Source organism: Sorex fumeus, unplaced genomic scaffold (assembly GCF_029834395.1).
Source record: "Sorex fumeus unplaced genomic scaffold, SorFum_2.1 ptg000131l, whole genome shotgun sequence".
NCBI classification, from domain to species: Eukaryota; Metazoa; Chordata; class Mammalia; order Eulipotyphla; family Soricidae; genus Sorex; species Sorex fumeus.
The window spans coordinates 21507741-21522801 of NW_026606188.1; the positions used below are offsets into that span (position 1 = coordinate 21507741).

At 40.4% G+C, this 15061-nt stretch overlaps 1 protein-coding gene across 1 annotated transcript in view; it reads left to right on the forward strand.

Annotated features, from left to right (window-relative positions):
* The first annotated feature begins 6045 nt into the window (after nt 1–6045).
* The window catches only part of AMPD1 (adenosine monophosphate deaminase 1), a 33618-nt gene continuing 24602 nt past the window's right edge, over nt 6046–15061 (forward strand). Inside the window, exons 1-2 of the mRNA XM_056106527.1 lie at nt 6046–6123; nt 14188–14368. Coding sequence (XP_055962502.1) covers nt 6102–6123; nt 14188–14368 — 203 coding nt within the window. The 5' untranslated portion in view covers nt 6046–6101. The remainder of the gene's footprint in view (nt 6124–14187; nt 14369–15061) is intronic.

Consider the following 15061-nt stretch of genomic DNA (forward strand, 5'->3'; position numbering starts at 1 on the left):
AGCCCGGCAAGCTACCGAGAGTATTCGATATGCTAGAAAAGATGAAGTCATGAAATTTACATACAAGTGGGACTACATGGAAAGTATTATGCTAAGCGAAATGAGTCAGAAAGAGAGGGATAGACATAGAAAGATTGAATTCATCTGGGGGACATAAAGTAACAAAATTGGAGATTAATACCCAAGAATAGCCGAGATCAGTACCAGGAGTATTACTCCATGGCTTAGAGGCCAACCGGGCATTCTAGGGGAAAGGGCAGCTCAGATAGAGAAGGGAGCACCAAATAAAGGGTGTTTGGAGGATCCTCCCAGGACGGGAGATGCATGTTGAAAGTAGACTATGGACCGAACATGATTGCTACTCAATGCCTCTTTTGCAGACCACAATACCCAAAAGGAGAGAGAGAGAACAAAAGGGAATGCCCTGCCACAGAGGCAGGGTGGGATGGGGGAGATAGGGGTGGGAGGGTTTCTGGGATCCATGGTGGTGGAAAATGGGCACTTGGTGGAGGGATGGGTATTTGATCACAGAGTCTGGCAAACTCCCCGTGGCATACCCAATATACCAAATACCAGTAACAGTGATGGGTCTCATTCTCCTAAAGAGCCTTGAATATAGCACTTTCTTAAAAAATTCTCCTAAAGAGCCTTGAATATAGCACTTTCTTAAAAATCTCAGGGCTAGGATGAAGGAGACATTACTGGGGCCTGCTCGAGGCGATCGACGAATCGACGAATAATCAAAAACCAAGCACAAAAATTTGTAAGTCTACAACTGTACCTCATGGTGTTTCACTAATAAAAATTTAAAAAAATAAAATAGAAGAGTTGACTTCAAAGTGCATTAAATTTTACTTGTGGGGATGATTAATGAATCAAGTGTTCTCTATGTCAGAATATTAAAAAAAAAAAAAGCTTAGCTCCATCGTGATTTGAACAGTCTGGGACACTGCACTGTAATCAGCTCTAAAAATTGCATTTTCTTAAGACTCTGTGTCCTCTTCTCTGTCTCATAGTAAATTATGGAACGTATTATCAGAATTTTAACCATTATTTCTAATGACTCTCAAATTATCTCTTGGTCAGGATTATCTCCTGAGCACCAGAGGCAATATCCAACCACCTACTGGACATTTCCACTTTGATGAATTAAGCTGTCTCATAGGAACTGGCTTAAGCCTTGATCCTATCTCTTTTCCCCTCCCTTAATCTTCTATCTTCCTCATTCCTCTCCCCTCCCCTCCCCTCCCTTCCCCTCCCCTCTCCCTCTCCTCTCCTCCCCTCCCTTCCCCTCCCCTCCCCTCCCCTCCCTTCCCCTCCCCTCCCTTCCCATCCCCTCCCTTCCCCTCCCCTCCCCCTCTCCTCTCCTCTGCTCCTCTCCCCTCCCCTCCCCCTCTCCTCCTCCCTCCTCTCCTCTCCTCCCCTCCCCTCTCCTCTCCTCTCCTCTCCTCTCCTCTCCTCTCCTCTCCTCTCCTCTCCTCTCCTCTCATAGTGGATGGTACAGTTTTCCTACAGATCAGCAACTTATTAGTGACTTCTATTACCCTCCATTTCTAACTTGTGATTTTGTAAGCCTGTCTTTAAAATATCTATCACTTCCACTCCAATACTATAGGAGTTCAGGAGTTACTCCCAGCACAGTGCTAAGAGCTTCTGAAAGTGGTGGTGTTGCAGCGGCTATGATGAGCTTCAAGTTCTTGTGGATGGCGATTAAGAATATAATGACGGGCTGGAGAGATAGTATTTGCCTTGTATGCGGCTGACCTGGGTTCATTTCTCAGCATCCCATATGGTTCCCAGAGCACCGCCAGGAGTAATTCCTGAGTGTAAAGCCAGGAGTGACCCCTGAGCATCGCTTGGTGTGACCCAAAAAGAAAAAAAAATCATGACAAGTCTGGAGCCATTGTACAGAAGGTAAGGTGTTGGACTTGTACACAGCAGACTCAGGGTCTATCCCTGGCATCACATATGGTCCCCTGAGCTCGTTAGAAGTGATCCCTGAAACTCAGAACCAGAAGTAAACCTTGAGTACCCAGGGTGTAGTCCAAAAACAAACAATAGAATGTGAACCATCAGATGTCAGATGTCTTCAGCATTATGGCTCCTGTTTACAGCATAACCTATGATCATTTTAGCAGTTGTCCCATATCTACAATTACTGTCCCCATACACAGTGACCTGCGTTTATTTGTATTACTATATTACTTGTATTACTGTAGCCTGTAACTGTTTTTGTCATCTGATTGGTTACACCCTATGTAAATGAGGTGGCTAGACAATCAGATCATATGCTTTATATAAATAAGGGTTGATGGGACTAGCCAATCATACTGCATTTGCCCTATGATCCACTGGAGATCTAGATTATCTGTTCTCCAGACTAATGCACAATGGGTAGGGTGCTTGCCTTGCACACAGCTGAACTGGGTTCGATACCCAGCATCCCATACAGTCCTCTGGGCACTGCCAGTGGAGGATTCCTGGATACAGAGCCAGGAGTAATCCTGGAGCACTGCCAAATGTGGCCAAAAACAAAATTATCTTGCCTCCCCCTCCTCACTTCCTACTGACCAAGTTAGGGAATCATTTGGTGCTGGGGATCAAACCCAGAGCTCTCCCAAGCAACGCATGACTCTAATTCTTTTGACCATCCATAAGTCCCAAACCATAATCATTTCTAACCCAAGATTTTTTAAAAAATTATCTTTTAAACGGCCTTCCTTCCTCCAGTCTTTCTCCTGTGGCCAACAAGATTTCCTAAAATGTTAAAGATCAAACTAGGAATGTGAGAGGTCTTGAGTTTAATCTCTGGCGAAACAAAGTAATTCAAATGCAAAAGATCATGTAAAGGCAATATCATACATAAATAAAGAACTTTACCAGCTTCAAATTCTGACTAACTTACGGATTTTTAAAAATATTTTTGTGCCTCATTGATTTCATTTGAAAAATGAAGACAGTGTCTGGGTGCCAGAGAAATGACTTTGCGTACAGGAGATCCGGCACCAGGGTCTCCCAACACTGCCAAGAGCAAGCCCTCCACCACTACTGAGCCCTTGGGAGAAGCCTCTGAGCATCCTTGGGTGTGACCCAACACCAAAAATAATTTTTAAAATGATAGTCTGGAGAGATAGTACAGTGTGTAAGAAGCTCTATCGTCAGCACCCCAAATGATCCATAAGTTCTGCCAGGGATGATCCCTGAGCCCAGAGTCAGGAGGAAACCCTAAGCACTGCTGGCTTTACCCCTCCAACCCACCAAAAAAAGGGAAGAAGAATCCAACAGTATTTTTGAACTGAAGATATAATGATCATAATGACGTTTCCAGTTTTAATCTGGCATATTTTTACAATGTGGCAAAGATAGGAACAAGAGCTTGAAATCTACTGCAACCCTGGACATTGGAGGAAACTAATGAGTTAACAGAATCACACTGGCTGTGAGTGATTTTAAAAGTAACTGGACAGTTGCCAAAAGTGTTGCTTCTTTTAATGTGTCAAGAAGTCTGAGTGCTAGGTATGTGGTAGAAGACACAACTCACATGTATGAGGCTTGCTAAGGCCCTGCTACCCCCCAACAAAATGAGGCCTGGTGCCTGGCAGTGCAGGGCTCGTGGCTTCAGCCTAACAGAGTCCCCTTGTTCCCTCTTGCTCTGCAAAGTGTCTTTTGTTTGGCATGGTACTTGTGGTCTAACAAAGGTTGATTTGCAAACTCCTCACCCAATTGTTTCCTTATTCCAGGCAGGAACAGGAAAGGGGGGAAGGTAACACATATGCTATCTGAGTTGGTCTCTTCCCAAAGAACTTTTCCAGACATCCCTCCTAGCAAGTCTACTTAGACCCCCTGGGTCTGACTGTGCCACATGACTATTTCTAGCAGCAAAGTCTAGCAAACATAGTTTTGTTTTGTTTTTTTTGGACTGGGTAAATTATCACCTAAGCCTCACCCTGCTCCCTCCAACCCCCCTGAATTTTTTAAAATTAAAAATAAAAGAACTGTTGACTGGATAACTAGGGTACTTGTCACAAGTAGAATGGGATCACTGGAAGATAACAAAGACAATAATCATTGAAAAGACAGGTTTGGAGAAGAGATTTGGTTAGATAAATTACTTTGTAGATACCGTTGGAAGAGGTAGGTGGAAGTATCACAAAAAGGAGCTGAAAAGAATTAAATATTTTTGTTTAGTAAAACCTTAAAAACATATTCCAATATCATTGATCCAAATGAGATTATGGGCATAAATCTAAGCAGTAAAATGAATCTAAGCATAAAATACTCAGTTTTTGCCAAAAAGAGGCATGTCCCAATTTGTAGTAAGTTAAGGGTTAAAAAACAGGTCAGTCTGTGCCTAGAATTCTAATCAAAATCTTAAGTTCCAACCTGATGCCACTGTCTTTAAAATAAGCTATTATGGGGGGCCGAAGAGAGTGCAGTGGGTAGAGCACTTGCCTTGCAGGTGACTGACTCACATTCAATCCTGGGCATCCCATATAGTCCCCCGAGCACCACCAGAAGTAATTCCTGATCGTAGACTCAGGAATAATCCTGAGCATTGGTGTGGCCCCAAAAAAAACCCCAAAATAAAATTAAACTGTTACAAGAGCTAGAGAGATATTACAGGGAGTAAGTCCTTGATCCTAGTTCAGTCACCAGCACCACATAGCTCCCCAAACACTAGGTGCAGGGATAAATAAGACAAGATTAAACAAATTAAAATAAGCTATTACATATATACATTCTAGTGAGTCTAGTGAGTGCTTGATGTAACAGTAATTGTCACACGTTTAGCCAGGTAGTGGAAGGAGCATGAGACTCTCATCCAGAGCAAGTTGATCTTGTCGTTTAAGTGCAGACAACTTTGGTCAGGAACTTTACTTCTCAGAGCCTGGTATTTTTCTTTAGGAGCAGGGATATAGTACTTCCTACTCTCCCTAAAAGGTCATAATTAAGAACAAATAGATACTGGTTGGAAAGTGCTCAGTGTGCTATAAAATGTTACACAAAAGAAAGATATTTAGGGCTGAAGTATAGCAGGTAGGGTGTTTGCCTGGCATGCAGTGGACCCGATTTAATCCTTGGCATCCCATATAATCATTCCCAAGCACCACCAGGAGTAATTTCCTGAGTGTAGAAAGAGAGAGAGAAGAGAGATTTATAAAAAAAAATCTGAAGTAGGAATACCTGAGCATTCTTAATGGAAGCTGAGGGTTTTTATTTTTGTTTTTGTGGCTTTGTTTTTTGTTTTTGTTTTGGTTTTGGTTTTATTTTATTTTATTTATTTATTATTTTTTTTGCATTTTGGGTCACACCCGGCGATGCACAGGAGTTACTCCTGGTTCACGCACTCAGGAATTACTCCTGGAGGTGCTCGGGGGACCATATGGGATGCTGGGACTCGAACCTAGGTCGGCTGCATGCAAGACAAACACCGTACCCGCTGTGCTATTGCTCCAGCCCCTGGAAGCTGAGTTTTTGAAAGAGTGGAAGTAACTATATGAAATTTGCTAAATACTCAGCAGTCTCTCTTTCTCTCTCTCTCTCTCTCTCTCTCTCTCTCTCTCTCTCTCTCTCTCACACACACACACGCACACTCACACACACACACTTTTTCTTTAGCTTGTTCCTTAGCAGAAATTTATTTGATCTGATGAATATACCAGCATATTTACAAGCTACAGAAACCTCTTGCTGTGAAACCCTGAGAACCATGACTTTCCAGAAGTCTGAAAAACTCCATTATGTTTCACTAGGATGGAAAAAGAATTCTCAGTAATCAAGTCCTATACTTGAAGATAATCCAGTTAGAGAAAGATTTAGAGAGTTCTGAAATGCAATTACTAGCTTACCAAAGGTATCTTTTCTAAAATACCAGAGTAAAGATTTACAGCTTCACCTGTTTTTTACTGTCAGTTGCCTAAAGCTATAAATAGGTGGGAAGCTCATCTCTCTCCTTTTAGCAGAGAAGGGTCTGATTACAAGGGCAAAGCAAAACAGTAAAATGAGTGTCAGGGCACTTGATAGAGCCAGGCAGACACCCCAGAGTCTTCCTCTCTCCTCCTTTCTACTGTGCTATCCTAGAATCAAGAAATACAGCAACAATGCCTCTGTTGAAACATCCAGGTAGGTGTGCAGAAGCGACTGGAGAACTCCCAATTCTCTTAATATGCAACCATTCCTGTAATGCTCTCTAGTCAACTCTCATAGTCCTGTACTTAGGGTCCATAGCAACTCTAATAATTCTTTTCAGAAAGAGATTAGGCATTTTAAGGGTTTTTTCTTTGATTTTTATTTTACAAGGGAATACTTTTCAAAAACAATCTTGTGATAGCATCTTTGATGATCCTGTAAAAAACTGTGTAAGAGATTTAATATCTACACTGCCCATCTAGACAAATGCATACAGGCAGCTTTGAAATGAAGTTCTATACAACATCCCCAGCTGTAGCATTAAGTGAATCCCACGAGCCCCATGGACATAGTAACACAATCTGTTTGTTCTTATGGTTCATCACTCAGGTTTCAGCACAGTAATTTTTTTAACGAATTATAAGCTATAACATTTTGTATTATAAAAGTGACATTTAATGTGACATAGAATGAGCAAAAATGCACTCTAAAAGGCAAAAATAATGAAACACTCATTTAAATAAAGATTGGAGACTTTAGGAAAATGGTAATTAAAAAATACAATCCCATAGTCCAAATATCTAATTTTCACATATTACTGTTTTTTTCTTTCCATTCTACTTTCTATGCAAATTAAAAGAATTTTTAAAAAACACAGATGTGAGTATACTAAACTTACTACCTTACATACTGTCTTTTTTTGCTATTAAAATAATAGACTCATCTTCCCATGCTCTTCCAAAAATTTCCTAAGCATCATTTAAGTGTCTTATATAACATTATGGTTTTCATAACTAATAACCTAGGTTCTGAACAGCATTTTGTAAGTATAAATATACTTTGTCAATACTGTTAATACTGTTTGTCAGAGTGTTTTAGGCATATATGTTGATATATACGTAAAGCTCTGTGTGTGTGTGTGGTTTTAAGGATTTAGAGACCTGGAAATGACTCTTTGGTAACCCAGTGAACTATTTCCACTAGAATTCTATAGCATCGTTTTTTCATAGAAGTTTTAAAAATCAGATTTTATCAAGAGTCCCTCTTTAAAATCATGAACATTATTTATTTATTTATTTTTGCTTTTTGTGTCACACCCAGCATTGCACAGGGGTTATTCCTGGCTCTGCACTCAGGAATCACTCCTGGTGGTGCTCAGGGGACCATATGGGATGCTGGGAATCGAACCTGGGTTGGCCGCGTGCAAGGCAAACGCCCTATCGCTCCAGCCCCGAACATAATTTAAAGAGTAATCCATGAAGAGAAAGTGTGAAGAGTATGTTTGTAAGATTTTCAAGTGGCATCAAATTGTACAGAGGTGGAAGAATGAGCTGTCGTTATGCATTTTCCATCCCACTTCTTCGTTGTCTGATCTGCATGCTTCTCTTTCAAAACTTTGATAGTCACTATAACTTCTGAAAATTGTTCATGTTTTATCTTGTTTTATTTTACTTCATACAGCAACAGAAAAATGTGAGTATATTAGACTATCTTTGCTATAACTGTTAAACTATTGTTAAAGAAACACTATTCCCTAATTTAGAAACATGGGTATTTTTCAGCAGTGTTTTTTTTTTTAAAAAAAAACTATACCACTAAAAGGAAAAGGTCAATAATGATCATATATCTTTCACGGCATAGCAAATGAACTCAGGTAATTTCTGAGCCAAAAGTATCATGTTTAAAAAGAGGATTTTGTGCGGCATCCACTTGATATTTTGAAATTAAAAAAAAAAAACTCCTTAAGTATAGATTAACCATATTCTTGTGTCTTGCCTCAGTAAACTTTCAATTCCAAAGCAAAAAAGTTTTGTCATAAGTGTTTGTAACCAGTTAAAATTAAAATCCATTTTCAATAAGACTATACCTTTCAGGACCAGAATGATAGTATGGGGTTGCTTACTTTGAACGTGGTTGACCAGGTTGGACCCCCGGCATGCTGTCTTCCAACCATCGCCAGGGGTAATTTCTGAGTGTAGAACCATGAGTAGCCTCGGAGCATTACCAGGTGTGTCCCCAAAACAACAACAATAACAACAACAACAACAAAAGGCTATAACTTTCATTTATTTCTCCTTCATCTGAAATTAGATCTGTCCTGTAACCTACTGCTTGTAGCCTGCCTCTGAGTTCCTCTGTGAGATGAAACGTGGCAGATGGAAGGGTGACAACCTCAACTTTCCACACTATAAAACACTGCTGAAAAATAAGCATGCTTTTCTGCTCTGTTGGGTGAAGGATCAAGCATAATAATCCTTTTCTCATGAGTCTTGAACTTCCTATGTTAATAATAACCCCCAGCTTCTCAATAATATTGTGTAATTGTAAAGTCGCTATTGTATTATTTTTATAAAAATTCCCTGAAGTTGTCATTATTATTATTAACATGTCCCCTTTTTTTATAGCTTGACAAACTTTATTTCTTTTTTTTTTTTTTAGTGAAGCTCATGAGATACAGTTGTAGATTTACAAATCTTTGTGCTTTGAGTTTCAGTCATACAATGGTCAAATACCCATCCCTCCACCAGTGCCCATTTTCCACCACCATGGATAATATCCCTCCCACCCCCATCCCCCCATCCCCCCGTCTCTGTGGCAGGGCAATCCCCTGTGTTCTCTCTCTCCTTTTGGGTGTTTTGGTCTGCAAAAGAGGCATTGAGTGGCAAACATGTTCAGTCCATAGTCTACTTTCAACATGCATCTCCCCTCCTGGGAGGATCCTCCAAACACCCTTTATTTGATGCTCCCTTCTCTATCTGAACTGCCCTTTCCCCTAGAATACCCAGCTGGCCTCTAAGCTATGGAGTAATCCTCCTGGTGTTGATCTTAGCTATTCTTGGGTATTAATCTCCTATTTTGTTACTTTATATCCCCCAGATGAATGCAATCTTTCTATGTCTATCCCTCTCTTTCTGACTCATTTCGCTTAGCATGACACTTTCCATATTGTACCATGTGTATGTAAATTTCATGACTTCATCTTTTCTAACAGCTACATAGTATTCCACTGTGTAGATGTACCAAAGTTTCTTTAACCAGTCATCTGTTCTTGGGCACTCAGGTTTCTTCCAGTTTCTGGCTATTGTAAAGAGTGCTGCAATGAACAAACAAGTGCAGATGTCACTTCGACTACACATTTTTGCCTCTCTGGGATATATTCCCAGGAGTGGTATCGCTGGGTCAAATGGGAGCTCAATTTCTAATTTTTTGAGAAACGTCCATACTGTTTTCCAAAAGGGCTGAACTAGTCGGCATTCCCACCAACAGTGAAGGGGTCTCCCTTTCTCGCCACATCCGCGCCAGCATCGGTTGCTTTTGTTCTTTTGGATGTGGGCCTGTCTCTGAGGTGTGAGATGGTATCTCATTGTGGTTTTGATCTTCATCTCCCTGATGATTAATGATGTAGAGCATTTTTTCTTGTGCTTTTTTGCCATTCGGATTTCTTCTTTGAGAAAGTTTCTGTTCATTTCATTGCCCCATTTTTGATGGGGTTGGATGTTTTCTTCTTGTGGAGTTCAACCAGTATTTTGTATATCCTTGATATCAACCCCTTGTCAGATGTGTATTTGGCGAATATCCTTTCCCATTCTGTAGACTGTCTTTGTATTTTGGTCACTGTTTCTTTGGAGGTGCAGAAGCTTCTTAATTTAAGATAGTCCCATTTATCTATCTCTGTTTTCACTTGCTCGGCCAGTGGTGTGGCATCTTTGAAAATACCATTAGCCTCAATGTCACGGAGGGTTTTGCCAACTTTGTCTTCAATGTACCTTATGGTTTCTGGTCTAATGTTGAGGTCTTTAATCCATTTTGATATTACTTTTGTACATGGTGTTAGGCAGAGTTCTGAGCCCATGTTTTTGCATGTAGCCGTCCAGTGATGCCAGCACAATTTGTTAAAGAGGCTTTCCTTACTCCACTTCACATTTCTTGCGCCTTTATCAAAGATTAGATGATCATATGATTGAGGGGAGATGTCAGTGTATTCAACCCTGTTCCATTGGTCTGCAGTTCTGCCTTTGTTTCAGTACCATGCTGTTTTAATTATTACTGCTTTGTAGTAGAGTTTGAAGTTAGGGAGGTTGATTCGTCCCATTTTCTTCTTCCCAAGAATTGCTTTAGCTATTCGTGGGGGCTTATTGTTCCATATAAATTTCAGGAGTGTTTGCTCCATTTCTTTGAAGAATGTCATGGGTATCCTTATAGGAATTGCATTGAATTTATACAATGCTTTCGGTAGTATTGCCATTTTGACAATGTTAAGTCTCCCGACCCATGAGTAGGGGATATCTTTCCATTTCCTCATGTCCTCTTTTATTTCCTGAAGTAGCGTTTTGTAGTTTTCTTTGTACAGGTCCTTTACTTCCTTAGTTAAGCTGATTCCTAGGTACTTGATTTTCTGGGGCACAGTTGTGAACGGGATTGATTTTTTCATGTAGCTTTCCTGTCTCTCACTGTTTGAGTATAGGAAAGCCATGGACTTTTGGGTATTGATTTTATAGCCTGCAACTTTACTATACAAGTCTATTGTTTCTAAGAGTTTTTTGCTGGAGGTTGTTGGGTTCTCTAAGTATAGTATCATATCATCTGCGAATAGTGAGAGCTTGATTTCTTCCTTTCCTACCTGAATGCCCTTAATATCTTTTTCTTACCTAATCGCTATTGCAAGTACTTCCAGTACTATATTGAACAGCAGTGGAGAGAGTGGGCATCCTTGTCTCATCCCTGATCTTAGAGGGAAGGCTCTCAGTTTTTCCCCATTGAGGATGATGCTTGCTGTAGGCTTGTGGTAGATGGCTTTAACTATGTTGAAGAAAGTCCCCTGTATACCCATTTTGGCTAGGGTTTTCATCATAAAGGGGTGCTGGATCTTGTCAAATGCTTTCTCTGCATCTATTGATATGATAATATGCTTTTTATCTTTTCTTTTGTTGATCTGATGGATTATAACATGTCCCCTTTTTTATGATAATACTAAGGTTTCCAGGGATTAAGAAATGTTTATCCACGGCATCCAGATCTTACAGAGACTTTCTTCTCCCACCCAGTCCACAGTTCTTTCTGTTCTTGTTTCTATTCTATTGTGTTTGCTAGCCTTCCTATAAATCAGAGGTCCTAAACTTGAAGTTTCCAAATCAAATGCTCCATTATCTCAAATATGACTAGCTCACAAGGAACCCAGTCATTATCTATGTAAACTCACAGGAATCAACTGCCTTTATTCCATAAATTCAGGATGTCACAAAATCTTATCTTTTGAAGTCCTAGTTTCACTCTTTCTATTCCATAATCACTACCACTTCCTGAAATAGCTTTGAAGGGCAGAGCTCTTGAACAAGAGTCAAATTTCATCTCTCATTACATGAAGTCAAAACCTCTGAGTGGAAGGAAATAGCATTAGTTAATAGCAAGACATTAACTACTTCTTCAGAGTAGTTTCTACCTTTTAACTGTGATCATGGCCAAGGGAGATGCAACCTTAGCAAGAAAAATGATGTTTAAAAATATGAAGGAAGTATGTGCATAAAGAAGGTTGTTCAGGAAAAGTCAGATCTCAAGCACGTGAAATTTTGTATCCATTTCCATATTGCTCTTCCTGAGTCCCCCAGCAACTTTGACACAAATCCAGGAAGAAAAAACCGTCTTCATCTACCTTATCATCATCATAACTAACTGTCCGATTTCTGTTTTCCTTTCATGGTTCAAGGGGCTTCTTCAGCCCTTTGTTTGCATTTTATCTTTGAGTGCATGTGCTTTCTTGGGATTCTCAGAGAGGAATGGTACTATTTCTGGGTACCACCTGACAGGGATGTGGGGAGACATTCTCAAGCCATCCCATATTCTATTTGTTCCCTCTTGGATCATAGTTCTGGCCTAATAACTACTCATAACATCCAAAGATGCTTTTCAGTTATAGGAAGTGCTGGAGTTTAATGAAGCAGACAGATGCATGGATTTCAGCAAAGCCCAGAGGACTGCTTTGTTAATTCTGCTGTGATGAGTCAGGTTTGAAAGACTGGCTGAGGAGCCAGAAACATGATAAGGCACTTGTCTTGTACGTATCGGACCTGAGTTTGATCCTTAGCACCGCATATGTTCCCCTGAGCACTGCCAGGAATGATCCCCTAGCACAGAGCCAGGAGTAATCCCTGAGTGCCACCAGGTGTGGCCCCAAAATTAAAAAAAAATACTGACTTTACAGTATTGGTAAATTATTAATCAGTTTCTATCATTTCCAATATTGCTTCAACCTACACTGAGTCATATCATTTATCACTTTCATAATAGCCACAAACTAATCCCAAATCCCAAATGAAAGTCTAATCAAAGCTGCCAAATCACATCATCCAACCTAATCTGTCCCTTTCTTGTCCTTAAAGCATTTCTGCATACATTCTTCCCCATGGCATCCCAACACGCCAGGAGTGAGGCTTAGCAGGATTAGGGTTCACATCTCACAGACCAAGGAGCAAGGTGAAGGAGTGGGTCACTGCAGAGCAGGGATTAGAGCACATGGTACCTAAAAGTTATTCATTGAAAATGTGGTCTCTGGCAACCTGGTGGGGTAAAGGTGGCGGGGATCAAGGGAAACTCTTTCTCCCTGCTGGTAGGGGACTGTCTTCCTCTGTCACTTCAATAGCTTATTTATTATGTTGGTTTTGGAGCCACACTTGACTGTGCTCAGGGCTTACTCCTAGGCATTCCATATTGGGGCACCGGGGGTCAAACTCAGATCAAGCTGCATTCAAGGCAAGCGGCCTGCCCACTGTACTTACTCTGCATCTCTCCAACCCCCAAATAGCTTATTTGCCATTTTTATTATTTGCTATCTGCTTGTCTATGGAAATACCAATAGCTTTATATTAAACATTGGGGCTAACACCTACTTCGAATGGAGACAGTTTGGGATCTGGAGAACACTGTAGAACTTGGCAGAAAAGTAGAGAGTCGATGGCCATCCCCTCTCTACATAAAGAACCTAATTGGTTCTCTTACATCCTGAGAGATTCGGATGTTTATTACAAGGAGTAACCCCACTTCATATTTTAAGAATTAGAAAGTAAACATTTATAAGTATAAAGTTAGTTTCCCAACCTATCAATTATATAAGTCCAGAAGTCTTCACTTAAGAAATAGTACTTTCAATACTAAATAATAAGTTTTAGTGTTCTCCTACCCACATGAACCAGCTTATCACAAAATTGTTAGGAATTGGAAAAAAAATCAAGTTTGTGATAGGTAAGAGAGACACAATCTCAGTAATAGAAAGTAAAACCCTAAAGTATACATTTATTTATCACAACTACTTAGATTAATTTTTCTATTTAGATAGAAAAACTTCAAGGACCAACAAACAACTCTATACACACCTTCAAAACTATCAAAAAATTTTTACCAATGTAATGGGAGAAAATAGATGCATAGTTACAATAAAATCAAAGTTAACCTTCCAGAAATAGATTACTTTTAAGTACTAGTGCTAGAAGAGTTAAATTCCATGTTTCAGATCCTCTTGAAATGTTCAGTAGGAACCTGACTATGTGACCACGGATTTACAAGAATTGCCAAGGCATTCCAAGAACCAGTTCCTGTCATCCACTGAGAAATCCTCCAAAGAGAAAGCATGCACTGAGCACCATCACGTTTGGGGGTAACTGATTAAAGGGCAGGAAACTGTGATCCCAGGGCAGTTCTTATCCCCTTTCTTACATACAGCAGAAACTAGATGACTTTATTTTTTTTCTTTTTTTTTTTTTATTAGTGAAACACCATGAGGTACAGTTGTAGATTTACAATTTTTGTGCTTGGGTTTCGATTATACAATGATCAGATACCCATCCCTTCACCAGTGCCCATTTTCCACCACCATGGATAATATCCCCCCACCCCCATCCCCCCATTCCCCCCTGCCTCTGTGGCAGGGCAATCCCCTGTGTTCTCTCTCTCCTTTTGGGTGTTGTGGTCTGCAAAAGAGGCATTGAGTGGCAAACATGTTCAGTCCATAGAACTAGATAACTTTAGAGAAGGGGCTTGAGTAGTAACAGTGAAACCTTCTTTCAGAAATTGATGAAGCAATGCGCAGTTTTGCTGAAAAAGTATTTGCCTCTGAAGTCAAAGATGAGGGGGGCCGTCACGAGCTTTCGCCCTTTGATGTGGATGAGATCTGCCCAATTTCTCATCATGAGATGCGAGAACACATATTTCAGCTGGATGCTCTGTCCACTGCCACCGAAAGCAGGAGGTAAGTGTGAAAGAGAAATGAATGCTGAGTATCTTGGGACACAAAGAGGGCGATCTTTTAGAGTAAATAGTTCTACGAGAATTGAAAGTTATTTTGCCCCCTGAAATCTTAGGGCTGAGCAATAATAACTAAGAAGGAAGAAAATGGTGGTTCTATTCTCATTCTCTTCTTTCTGTAGTTGAACCTCCTGTCCCACGCAGGCAAGGGGACATGAGCTGCTAGGCAAGTGTTTCAAAGCAAAAATAACTGGCATGTAACTTGCACACAATGTGTCTATGAACTGGAACTCCAGAGTCTCATCTTCAGGCTCTCTCTTTAGCCAACAAGATATTGTACTTCCTGACACAAACCCTGCTCAGCATCCAGTCTGAGAGTGCCTGGACTCTGGGACACAGCTCCCTAGTTTAGTTTTCATGTCCTGTTCATCCAGTGTGTATGACCATACTTACCATCTTCCCTGAGCAGCCTTTCTAGATCCCTTTGCACTGAGTATGTTCATTGTCACTCATTTAAACTTCTCTAATAGTTATCTCTTACTACTGGCTATCATCTAGTCCTCAAACTTACGTTAACTGTTGGCTTGGAACACCCTTCTCATTGCAACTCTCTCTATCAGCTTCCTAGGTAATGATTCATCCATTTGCCATGTTCTTGGTTTTAGGTCTTTAGATCAATAACCAATCAACCTCCCTT